This window comes from Sitodiplosis mosellana, unplaced genomic scaffold, assembly GCF_009176505.1.
Source record: "Sitodiplosis mosellana isolate CC-2019 unplaced genomic scaffold, AAFC_SMos_1.0 Smas_scaffold_2, whole genome shotgun sequence".
Taxonomy (NCBI): Eukaryota; Metazoa; Arthropoda; class Insecta; order Diptera; family Cecidomyiidae; genus Sitodiplosis; species Sitodiplosis mosellana.
In genome coordinates, this window is record NW_022595245.1 from 2,614,289 (window position 1) to 2,627,485 (window position 13,197).

The window sequence follows — 13,197 nt, forward strand, 5'->3', positions numbered from 1 at the left end:
AAAAAAAAAACAAATCTGGAAATAATGTGATTCTGGGATCATTGCATTCAATTGAAAAGTTCATTGTAACGATTTTTGGGTAAAGCGAGTGAGTAAGTGATTCAACCCAATTAAGGCACACAAAAGCCAATTGTCTTCAATTGAATTTAATATGTGCGTGTGTATGTGTGTGGTGCACATGATTTTCGATTAAAATGCAAATTCCACATTCTTGGCGGCGCTTTTACCATTTACATCGAAAACAACAACGAATGGCAATCAAAACAGAGAAGAAAAGCCGTCACTCCGTGTTTCTATCACTTTCCAGCCGATAAATATTGACTGTCAATATTGTTGTTGTTCATGATATACTCTTCGTGCACTGAATATAAACGAATGTTTATGCAAATTTTTCGTAGCTTGCATTTTTCACCAGGATTTTCTACATTGTTTTGTATGCATAAACTTAATTTTTGTTTTGGACGAACGCCAAAAATAACTACTACTCCAACAATATTTCCAACACTTTTTTTTTCCTTCCCTTTTCGCCATTTTGTTTACTGCTTTTGCAGCATTAAGTTACTGAACTTTCGGCGAAAGAAGACAGAAAAAAAAACATATTTTCAACTGAGCAAGAACACTTTTGTTTACTCTCTATATTCAATGTAGAGAGAAACGGTGCTCGCGGCGAATAAATCATCTAATAAAACACCTGAACAAACAACTCACTCAATATTTTCTACGGCGAATGGAGCAAATGGTTTTGTGAAATTCCACGAAAAATTCTTCGCTCATCTGTGTCATAAACATAAATTGAAACTAAAACGACAATTGATTCTGACAGAAGAGATAGAGGAGACATTCTCCCGCAGAATGTTTCGTTTTATCTGATGAAAGTCGATCTTCTTCTTTCTCTGACTCACTCTTTCTTGCATTCTTTTCTTCTCAATGAAGATGTGTGTTCTTTCTCATCTCTCTCTCTCTTTTTCTCTCTGATCAGTTCGACTGAACTAGAAGAGTAAAGGGAAGATAGAGTGAAGAAGAACTTGCATTCAAAAAATGAATTACTCAAGGTTATTTAAATTGAAAAATCATTTGCAATCGTCATTTGGTACGAAAATCAAGCGTGGAGACATGGAAATGATATGAGAGAATTTCACTAGTAAACGAAACGTGAGATACGAGTCATAATGTCAATATTATTATTTGTCTATTTTAAATGTAGCCCGGGATTGATTGAATCACATCAAGAGAGTGTCGAAGAAACGCCTTAGTCACCGTACGAGTCAAGTTTTATTAAATAGTCAACACCACCAAAGTAATTATTAGTAATGTGAAAGATAAACGTTGTGCACGTATACGAAGCAGCGAAGCACAAGAGCACAACAAAGTAAAGTACGAGAGCACAGCAGCAACAAACACAGTGTAGTGAAACATCGGCGACAACGACGACGAAACACGGCAAAGCATGCAAATGTTTAAACAGAACACGCAATGACTAATAAATGACAAATATGAAAAAGGTTTATGCAAGAGACAAACAACTCGCATATAAATATTCTCATCATCACAAACGACCGCAATGAGCCAAACTGTATGTGAATGACGGCGATAAAATTGGAACAATTTTAGTACACGAAGAACAAATTCAATTAAACGTGCAATAAAACGACGGAGCTCAATTTAATTGGGTACAATTTATTATTATTAGGCAAAAACGAAGGAGAAAATAAAAATCAAAGAGAAATTGTAGCCTGTGTAGAGAGGAAGTAATTTGCAAGAGTCATAACCGTTTCTTTCCGTGCGCGCGGAGCGAGAGCGAAACTCTCAAACACACATTATCATGTCAACATTACAAACGGAACGGAAACCAAGTGTTTCCACGTGGTTTTCATCGTTACGACGACAACCCAAACCGAAAAAAGTCCTAGCATCAAAGAAACAGTTGCAAAAAAGTTGTGTCGATTTGTCATCGATACCAAACGATGTGAAATCGTTGCCAGCATCTGTAACGAATAGTCCAAAGTTGAAAAATGGTTTCTTTCGTGAGAATTATTTTTGTTTGTCACCATTGAAATCATTGGCAAATGGCACAAAATCGAATTCACTCGATTCGAGTGACACACCAAAATCGCCACCATCGAATAAATCGTCAAAAATGCGCACATACAGCACCACAAGCAGCCGAAGCAATGGCAGCTCGAGTAGCTCGGGTACGGATTCAAACAGAGGTCAAACTATAACCAAAATTACAAAAGTCACTAAAACGACTGTGATCACAACCACGGCTGCCTCCGCCATCACCCTATCGCACGCATCAAACAATCGTCTTAATCGCATTGGCACCATATTCGACGATGAAGGCCAATTAATCAGCAATTTAGATGTGTACAAAAATTATACGAACAGTTTTCGAAGTAATATCATCAAAAATGACAGCGCCAGTAGCTGTAGCAGTGGTAGTCAAAAGCATATAAATAATAACAGTGTATCACAATCGAATAATAACGGTGCACAAGTGAGATTTGTCGATGACAACGACGACAACGACAAATATGAGTTAACCAGCGATAACAATGACACAAAGACAAAAGGCAACACAGCGATTAGTTACATTAGCGTTAGTGGCGGCAGCGGCGGCGGTGGTGGTGATGACGATAGCGGTACATCGTGTAAAAAAAGTGCCAGTATCAATAGCATAACGAATCGTCCGTTCAAATCGAATAGTTTGAATTTAGACGATGACATTGAATTTATTGACACTTCATCTAGTCTGAGCGATATCGGCGGCAGTGGTGGTATTGAAAGTAATTTTGGCTCACTTGAAAATACGAGCATGTACTATAATACATTGCCCAAACTACCGAAATCCTGTGCCACATGCAAAACACAGCAACAACAACAAAAACAACAAGCCAAATCGAAATCCGACTGGAATATTAGCGTACATAAAAAGGTATTTAACACACAGAAAAAAAAACAGGTTGACGTATTTCATAGACACAAGCGAGAGACCAACCAGACAGCTCTTTATCTTTATCGTTTCATTGTCATTTTAATTTTTTTTCCCCATGCTCATTCTCAGTCTATTTGTTATCTTTATGAAATAACTCATGCGTTTTTTTTTCTCATTTCGTTCGAAATTCGCAGCAAATCAAGGATGAGTTATGTGAAGTGGTAGCTGAAATGGAAACGCTAGACCTACAAGAAGACTGCAAACATTCCAATAAAGATAAGCAAATGTCAATTGGTCGAAAGAAATTCAATATGGATCCCAAGAAAGGTAACAATTGCAATTCACAGTGTCAACCAATTTTCTTTTTTTTGTGCGCTGAAGAAGCCAAAAAACCAATTCCCACCGAAATGCGCAGACAAAATATCATTCAGAAAATAGAGCCGAATAAGATTGGTTCAAGTGAATTTCTCGTTGTTCTAATTAAATTTGATTCGAACGAAATGTGTTTTTTGGCTCACACAATTCCGTCGACTTGAATGCAAACAATGTTCGCGCGTGAGACAGACAAGTGGTGTATTTTGCACAATAAAAAATAAACCTCTTTTGAGAATGAAAGAAAAAAATATTCAATGTGAATTGAGTCTGGGGCGTATAGAATAAGTGCTTAAAAGATCACAAGACAATGGCACAACCAGCAGCGTCACAACAACATTATTTATGCATCCGAAAGAAAAAAAAAAAATTATTTTATCTGACGTGCATTTGGAATTTTATTTCAAATTTTCGGCTAATATAAAATGAATTTCATTGCTCTATCTTCACTGGCTCGCTCATTTGCGACGTTTGTTCTTCCCTTTTTCTTTCTTTCTCTCGCTCGTTTTGTGCGCACAACCAAGACAGCATCGCATTCTGTATGTTTGTTCAGTGAAAAAACGATATATTTAGCATCTTACGACCGAATCGCAGAATGCGCAAAAATATTTTAAATGATTTGTTCGTTCACCGTCGTTCGCATGCAAATGTATTGATAGCGTGCGAAAGAGAAGAGACGCTCATACATAGGATTTTGAATCTAACATCAAAAATAGATGTGAACGATTTTATAGAGTGTATGAAAACGTCATTTTACTGTAGCACACCATTCTCCTCAGCCCGTTTACGCTACAGCTCTCAGCTTGACTACGGCGAAAAACGTACCCGATTAAAAATAAGCCAGTGGTCGTACGGGTGTTTGGATTAAATGTGAAAAACGACGCAAAAACACGTTCACATTCTCAGCGACGACGTAGAAACAGCATCGGAACACACAGAGAGCAAGCGAGAGATCAAGATAGGGAGAAAGAGACCGAGTGAGAGAGAGAGGGAAAAAGTGAGGTAGAATAAACGAACAGAACGAAACACCGTGCACAGCTACTGCATACGATGTGCTCTCACCACAATTTTCTGGCATTCAAATTGTAGGGTACACACAGTCGATATTTAAAATTAATAATTCCTATTTATTGGTGCGGTCGGTGTGTAATGACAGCAAAAAGTATCGCTTCAATATGCGGAACAATCTAAAATTTCTTAGCCACTAAATTGATTCTATATTTCTTAATTCTAGAATTTTCTGCTCGTTTCAAACGAAAAAAAAAACGACGGTTCCTACTCATTTGAAAAACAACAAAGAGAAAACATTGGACGGATCATTTGAAATAAAAGGCTTCGTTTGACCATGAGCGTTTTATGAGTGTGACTGAATAGATGAGTGAGTGATGAGTAGATTGACAGCGTGAACTATGAGCAACACATAATAACAATAAAAAAAAAATACGCATAAAGGCACGAGATTGAGTCATGTTTTAATCTCTCACTCTCCCTGACTCTCGCGTCGCGTATTTTCTTTATTTACATTTCGAAACGTGTTAACTGACACAAATGCTCCGTTTCAATTTCGAGCATTCTTCGTCTAATCGGTTGTTACAATTTTCATTCACGCATCAATGTCTCAGCTTCTAATTTATGTCATCTTATATCAGTGTTTACGGTGTGTTATTAATCACATAAAAATGATGTCACAAGATCTATGGTGTGCATAGCGGCGACTCTCAATGGATTTCAGAATTTGAAAGTGACTACTATGTGAACCGTTGATAAATGTTCTGATGGGCGAGGGATTTAGCGATCAGAAAATGAAGCAACCTCGAGAATTATGGTTTATTTTGACTGAACGAAAGTAGTTATGGCAATGAGTTTATGGATGAATGTTGGAAATAAATGAATGTTCGAGGCGGTGTTTGGAAATCTGATAATAATGAAAAGTGTACGCTTGAATGGTCGTTCATTAGTTCTATGGTTTCATTCGAAAATTTCGATTTCAAGCCGATTGTTTCGCTGAACTGAAAATTCGAAAATTTGAGATTGAAATCAATCGCGAGCAGAGAGAGAGAGAGAGAGAGTTCATTCAACACAATGCAGTTCATTATTATGTGTCAATCATTATATAATGATGTCGAAACGCGATATATATCCCATTTTCCCGCTGACTGAACGCTTCACCACGCATTTCCATAATACTACTGTACCGTAGCAACAATTCCACTCGTCAAATCATCCGATTTCATATCGCATTCCCCAAACTCATTTGAATGTTAGACCTAGCATCGGTTTGCTGCACTCGGCCTACGATCAATATCCATCCGTTGGGTTGAGCCCATTATTGAGCTTGGGATTATTTATACCATTGTAACACATATCACTCGAACACTTGTTTCCATGTTGTAAACACTGAATTCGGTTTTTGCTCTACATTCGAATCGGTCATTTTTCAAAATTTATTCACTTCATTTCCGACATGTTTAATTTTCAACGAACGACCACGGCGCATTTTTTTTTCCTACCCATTATTGCATAATCCATGAACAAGTGATATGATTTAATGAAAAAATATGGTTGATTTTTATCTGCCTTTGTGTCGTTGCAGTGAGCCCAAGCTCCATCATATAATAGCTCTTTAAGTATTTTATGATAGAAAAACGTCAAGCAAACGACAAAAGCAGCCGCTTTGGTTTTTCTCAAGCGTAAATTATTTACTTCCTTCTTCATTATCGCACACTCTCTCTTGGATCGCTGTTCTACAAACGCAGAGATTTCTTTTCATGTGAAATTCTTGCCTCCATTCTTCTTGGTCTCCTTGACTTTTTCTCCATTCTTCTTCTTCTTCTTTTTTCGATAAATAAAAAGTTTCCTTGTTGTGACGATGAAGCTGTTAGTTATTTTAGTCGCTTTGTGTCATATAAATAGCTGCAAATAAAACTGCGCCGAAGACACACACACACACACTCACACGGAGAGAAAAACGTTTTCGGAAGTAATAAATTGTTATGATTTCATTAAAATTAATTGGAAATTAATTCGGATAATGTTGGCGATCTGTGTCAACGCGCACGCTGGCACATCTCATGTTTACGACTCAAGTATCACATCAAGTTCAATTACACGGGCATTCAAGTTGACAGAGAGACTTGTGTTGTGACAGCAAATGTGTACAGTTTGTTGCTGTTTGCTGTTCGGGTGAATGTATTTCGAGGTTTTTTTTTTCGTTCAGTCTTTTAATGGATCTTATTCAATTCACAGGAATCGAGTACTTGTGCGAAAACAATTTGCTACAAATGGATGCACAAGATGTTGCCCATTTCTTGTACAAAGGCGAAGGTCTGAATAAAACTGCCATTGGTAAGTTCATTCAAACTGGTGAATTGTATTCACATAATAAGTCATGCAAAATTCCAAGTCGCAATCATTTTGCGAGATTTCTTTATATAGTATATGCAAAGAAAGATTTATTTTTCTCCGCTTCGTCTTTTTTTCTCTCTCGGCACTATCAATATTAACATAATCTTTTTTTTTCTTCGAATCATTACAGGCGATTATCTTGGCGAAAAAAATGACTTCAACGAACAGGTTTTGAAGGCATTTGTGGAATTGCATGATTTCACCAATCTCATTTTAGTGCAGGCTTTAAGGTAAACATATCTTTGTCTTCTGATATAAGCAATCACATCATTTGAATATGAAAAAAGATTTTTTTTTAATGAATGCTTTCTTGAAATCACAGTTTTTTTTTGCTCCGTAGAACGTTTTTTCTTCTTTCGATACATAATTTTTTCTTTTAATTTCGAATAATTATTCCTCCGACGAATGATTTCTTTTTAATGCCATGATTCTGGTTTTCGTTTTTCTTAGACAATTTTTATGGTCATTTCGATTGCCGGGCGAGGCACAGAAGATCGATCGCATGATGGAGTGTTTTGCGCAACGCTATTGTCAATTAAATCCGGATATATTCACAAATACGGATACGTGTTATGTACTTAGTTTTGCCATAATCATGTTGAATACGTCATTGCACAATCCATCGGTGAAGGATAAACCGAGTGTGGAGCAGTTTATCTCAATGAATCGTGGCATAAACAATGGCGGCGATTTACCACGTGAATTATTGGTATCACTGTACGAGTCAATACGAACGGAACCATTTAAAATACCACAAGACGATGGTAACGATTTAATGCATACATTCTTCAATCCCGACAAAGAAGGTTGGCTGTGGAAACAAGGCGGCAGGTAACTAAACATTAATGCTACTACTCAATTTGATTTCATCGGATTAAGTTGGAAAATGTGGAAATTGCTTAAATGTAAATTGAATTACAAATGCCATAATTGAATTTCTCCTTCTCTTCTCTCTCTCTCTCCCTTTCCCCGCTTCTTGCTTGGTTAACAGATACAAATCATGGAAACGACGATGGTTCATTCTCAATGATAACTGTTTGTACTATTTTGAGTACACGACAGATAAGGAGCCGAGAGGCATTATTCCATTAGAAAATATTTTGGTAAATATTTCTGGTTGTGAACTTTAAATTTGATTGCAATTTGAACGGTTCTGGTTCTGGCGTTGTCTGTAATTCGATTAAATGTGTGTGTTTTATTTATTAGGTGCGAGAAATTCATGATCGAAGTAAGCCACACTGTTTCGAGTTATACGCTTGCGGTGGTGCGGATATCATAAAAGCATGCAAAACCGATTCCGAAGGAAAGGTACGAAAGATGAACACAAACATTGAACATTTTCATAGTACATAAAGAGAGACAGTTTTTTACTGATATCCATTCGCTTTTATTTTTATCCAAACCAGGTTGTCGAAGGCAAACATTCCGTCTACCGAATGTCAGCAGCAACGGAAGAGGACAAACAAGAATGGATAAAATGCTTAACATCGTCCATTTCACATAATCCATTTTACGATATTTTGGTACAGCGAAAGAAGAAAGCGCTCACCGTTAGCTAATGCCCAGGGCGATGTAACATGACAACAAACTACGTGCAAAATGAACATATCGATTGGATTTGCAGCAACGATGAAATGCTAAATCCAAAATGAAACCAAAACAAACGACAACTTCTCATATCAAAACCAGATTTTAAGAAAATGCAACCGAGATTTTGTACGATTTGCACACAAAGTGCGACAACACAACAATGCTCGAAAAAAAAACATCATCAACGCAAAATCCGTTCGAAATACACACATCATATTCATTTTTAATCGTTTTTAACATGAAAACAAGCAACAAAAACACAATGGAAAAACTTTTTAATCTACACAGAGAGCGAAAGAGAAAATATCATCATCAGAACATCATCCAAAGTTGAACAAAACAATTTGCAAACATTTTAAAAAGTATATAGATGTATCGAAAGCGAGACAAGAGTTTTTAATCAAAGTTTTTAAATCACAAGCATGTAAATAATTGATTTTAGAGCATACGTTAAATTTAGAATGTATATATACGCATACAGCAAGAACAATTTTTTTTATATATAATCGATTCGAGCAACAGAGAAGAAACAAAGTTTGGAATAAAATATTACTATGTATAAGAAAGTCGATAGTTGCATTTTTATCGCGCGATTTATTAAACCATGTCATACAACTTTTTTTTCTTCGTTTGTAAATATCGCCATTTATGAATGAACAATATACAACTGTTGAGTTTAGCGATTGAAATGAAAGGAAAAATTGAGAATGAGTTTATCTTCTTTTGAAGCGGAAAAACAGATCAAAGAAGAAAAAGAAAGTGAATGAGAAAAAAAAAAACCATAGACAAATATGTTAACTTCCTTTTTTCATGTGATACACAACAATTTCGAAATATCTAGGAGTTTTAGTTAGTTCGTTTTTTGCCACCCCATTTTAAAACAAATCACTTCCAATAATAAGAAGAAAAGAGCCAATTCGAATAATGGAGAATTTTTTTATGAAAAAAAAAATGATGAACAAACAAAACTAATTTATTGAAATCATCCATTTGATTGACTGTTGAATACATGTATTGTGCATTTTTAAATGCATAGCTATTAAGCGCTAAAACATTTATCCTGATTTGCTAATAAATTTTAGTACGTATTATGTTTAAGTCAAAAATAATCGCTTCGTAAGGAATTGAATTTTGCGAACAATGACATGAGTTGATTTTTATGCTTGATTCATACGGCTTCGACATGCAACAAAAAACGTACATTTCAGTTGCTATAAGCTACATATATGCAAAACCACCAGAAAAAAATGAGTAGCTCTACATTTCATGCGGGACTGAACACGAATCAATAATGCTGAGCTTATGAAATGAGGATTAAGGAGCTGTTGTGGATGTTCCACCCACTTTTTTCCTTCCGTGCAATCAAAACCGTTTCAACAAAATCAGTTTCGCGCTTTTATTTCGTAAACAGGTATACACGAAATGAATGGAATCTTTTAAAATTGCGGCATTGGCAAGCAGAATAAACAATAGAAATCATTTATTATAATAGAATTATATAATGGAAAAACAAAGTGACATATAATTACTGATTTTAAGAACGAAAAATGGAATGTTTTCACAGAGATATCTTAAGAAAATGCACAATAAAAGGTCTCTGTTAAGTTTTGTTCTGGTTCTTTTTCAGCTCAATGAAAAAATAAAGAAAAAAAACTTTTGAAAATGATTCAGTTTTGGTATTATTTCATCACGCAGCAATAAAAATGGATCGATGTTTGTTTGAAAAATTGGTTAATTACACTGTTCGATCCTCCTTAGATAATAACTAAATTTCAGATTTACATCTATTTGGCCAATGAATATGTTTGCGCTTTTTCCAAATCACTATGTGGTATTTTGTCGACGTCTTTCTTCAATAGTGCAATGAATTCTTCCAATTCGGTGTGTTGCGTTTCGATAAATTTCAACTCATTCTCTAGGCATTTATGTTCACTTTTAACCTTTTCAATAGCATTGCTCAGTTCGACCTCAGTTCGACATTCTTTTAGCTATTCTTGTTGAGCAGATCATTACATGGATTCACTTGTGTCGCCTGATTGATGAATACTTTTTCTTGTTCCTGCAATTCCGATGTGTATTTGTTGATCATTTCTTCAATTTGAGAGAATGTCACTTGATTTCCAGCAACCGCTGTTGACTGTGTTGTTATGAAATTGACAATTCAAACACTTGTATTAGACGCGCCATTTAATAAGCGTAAACTTCATCGTCAACTTACGTTGTACTTGAACTGAAAGCAATGGCTGGACCGTCAAGATTTGTGGTTGCTGTATTGGCCACTATTGGGTGCAAATCCAAACCAATGCTAGAAAATGAAAGAAGAAAAAAGCGAATGGTGTTAAGAATTTTCGATGCAATTTCGTTTGATAAAACTATGCGAATGAGTCATTTGAGTTATACACTGATTATCGCCACAACATAGCACTGGTTGATCGACTATTTCATTTCCACATAATGTGGTGGTGCTCACAAAAATTACTTTTTACAATAGAACAATTTGGAAACTGCCCAGCCATTCGATTTCACCAAAGTCGCCCAGCAAATCAAATTTTGTGATTCGTATAAATACAATTGACAATTGACAACGGAAGAGACAACGAAACGAAAGATTAGACGAATGTAATTGAGCCTAATTGATGAATGTGATATGTGTTGGTGTGTTACGTACCCAAAATTCTTGATAAAAGCGGTAATGCCGAGCTAAGTATCAAAACCAGTGGTCCGTTGACGATGAGTTGGGCGAGTAAGGTTTTGTATCGTTGTGGCCGAATGCTCTGCATGAATGGCATTGTGTACAGGCCAACGGTTGATGTGGCACACAAATAAAAGATGATTAACACTTCGATTGCGACTCCAATCGGTCCCACTTTTGATAATGAAGTGATGCCCAATGTAAATTTCTGCAATAAAATTCAACGATTGCATTGTTAGAAATACGTTGCCGTTTTTGGATTCAACGAAATTTAGTTTTTACGAAGCAAATCAATTTACCTTTGTGCTGAGCCGTTGTGACACCGGTTAGAAATAGCAACATTAGCCAATGGATAAATCAAATTGCGCTGTATTGCCGTTGAACTACGTAGTTTATCCAATTCTTTGCGTTTGGTTCACAGCTCGTGCAGTCTTTCATGTAGCTCATCATATTCCCAATTATTTGTCGAATATTCGACGGTGTCACTGGGCATGTCGCCGTCAATAATTGCCTTGCTCGGATAATTCTTATGATTGAAACTAATTGTGTTTGATGGTTTACGATTGAGATGACGCAGCAATGATATTGTTAGCGAACCAAATGCTTTTGGAATGGAATTTATATCACAATATTTGGGTGGTTGTGTTGATGCAATGGTATTATTGGTGGATAATTTGGTGGATGTGATTGTCTGATTCAATTTTTCGTAAAACACTCGCCTCCTCCAAGTGCGATGTATGATATTCTTCATTGACGTCACGCATGAAGTGTGGCTTCACTAACACCTAGCCAACGACCCCGAATAATCGGAAAAAACCCAACGGGGTGCATACAAGCCAAGCCAACTAAGAAATGGACAAAAAATGAAACGAATTAGTTTATACTTTTTATGAATGTTCAAAGGAGAAGCGTGAAAAATACATACTCAATACAAAACAAGAGCACTCCAATAAATGAAACATATGAATATAAAAATGGTAGGTGATACGATCCCAAATCTGGAAAATACACAAAAATTAATTGGATAAAAAAACGGTACTTATTCACTATATTTGGATACTTTTGACGATACCATCGACATATCTATATAGAGGTGTTTTGGATGAGTAAACGAAAACTTGGTATTCATAAACACTTACCTAACAGCGTATCCCTCTTTTCTCTGGATAAATAACGGCTGATACAACATAAGTGATGCTTAAAACGACAACAGCTATTAGTGAGAACACGGTAGATGTTTCATTTGCTCGCGATATGATCCCATTTTTATGGCCGAAAAATCCCGACGACTCGGCAAATAGATATGAGAATGGAAGCAGCACGAACAATGACAAATTTGAGAATAGAAACACATGATTCCACAGTCCTATAAATATAAAAAAATAATGGGTGAGAGAGTGTTGGCAAGGTTGCAAATCAAATGTGATTTATGAGTATTGCGTTTGTTTATTTAAGAAGATAAGGTAGAGGTATGCACATTGAAACAACAACAATAAAATTACCGTGAACCAGCGAACTATTCAACCACTCAACATAATAACTGAGTGGGTATAGGAGCAACACTTCATTACTAGCCATCGATATGGGTAAAAGCAACACCGCACATATGGCAATGGCTAACGAAAATGTGCACAACCACAGGCTGAAAATGGAAAAAATGAATCGAAATTGAGCTTTGTGTGAGAGAATTTGATGTCATTTAAAATTGAATGGATGCTGCGCTAGGGAGATCTAGCTACTATAAAAGAATAAGCGGCAGCTTTCAACTATTCTCCACTTCCATTGGATTTCAACGGCCAAAGTGTATCTACTGTAATGGAAACTAAATGCAAGTGGAGACGGTGTGTGGAAAATAGTGTAGAAAAACTTTTAAAATGGGGAAGGTTCTTTATGGCGATTGATAGATAAATCGTTAGAGTCAATCACATACCTTATTTTATATACTAAAACTTCATCGTTGTCGGTGGAGTACAGATCTTTCTTATCACGACGACGAAATCGACCGATCAATGCAAACGACCCAACGTACAACAATATGAACAGCAACAAAAAAATCTGTAAACAAAGCAGACAAAAGAAATCATATTAAACGAATCAAACAAGAAAAATATCGAGCGCTAAAAATTATGCACAATGTCAGCGAAAAATTGGCCAGCGAGTTGAGTCAATCCCAAGAGAAACCAATCAATTTACTCTACGCTAA

At 36.1% G+C, this 13,197-nt stretch overlaps 1 protein-coding gene and 1 pseudogene across 2 annotated transcripts in view; one reads left to right on the forward strand and one right to left on the reverse strand.

The window, feature by feature from the left end:
- LOC129565260 (cytohesin-1-like) overlaps positions 1–9,968 on the forward strand; it is a 51,132-nt gene extending 41,164 nt beyond the window's left edge. The window contains exons 2-9 of one of the 2 annotated variants that reach the window (XM_055439923.1): positions 1,205–2,935; positions 3,130–3,262; positions 6,554–6,652; positions 6,843–6,942; positions 7,163–7,543; positions 7,704–7,815; positions 7,919–8,020; positions 8,119–9,968. In XM_055439923.1, coding sequence (XP_055295898.1) covers positions 1,823–2,935; positions 3,130–3,262; positions 6,554–6,652; positions 6,843–6,942; positions 7,163–7,543; positions 7,704–7,815; positions 7,919–8,020; positions 8,119–8,271 — 2,193 coding nt within the window. In that variant the 5' untranslated portion in view covers positions 1,205–1,822 and the 3' untranslated portion in view covers positions 8,272–9,968. The remainder of the gene's footprint in view (positions 1–1,204; positions 2,936–3,129; positions 3,263–6,553; positions 6,653–6,842; positions 6,943–7,162; positions 7,544–7,703; positions 7,816–7,918; positions 8,021–8,118) is intronic. The other variant, XM_055439924.1, reaches the window with a different exon arrangement.
- Positions 9,969–10,286: 318 nt separating this feature from the next.
- The window catches only part of LOC129564924 (protein Lilipod-like), an 11,039-nt pseudogene continuing 8,128 nt past the window's right edge, over positions 10,287–13,197 (reverse strand).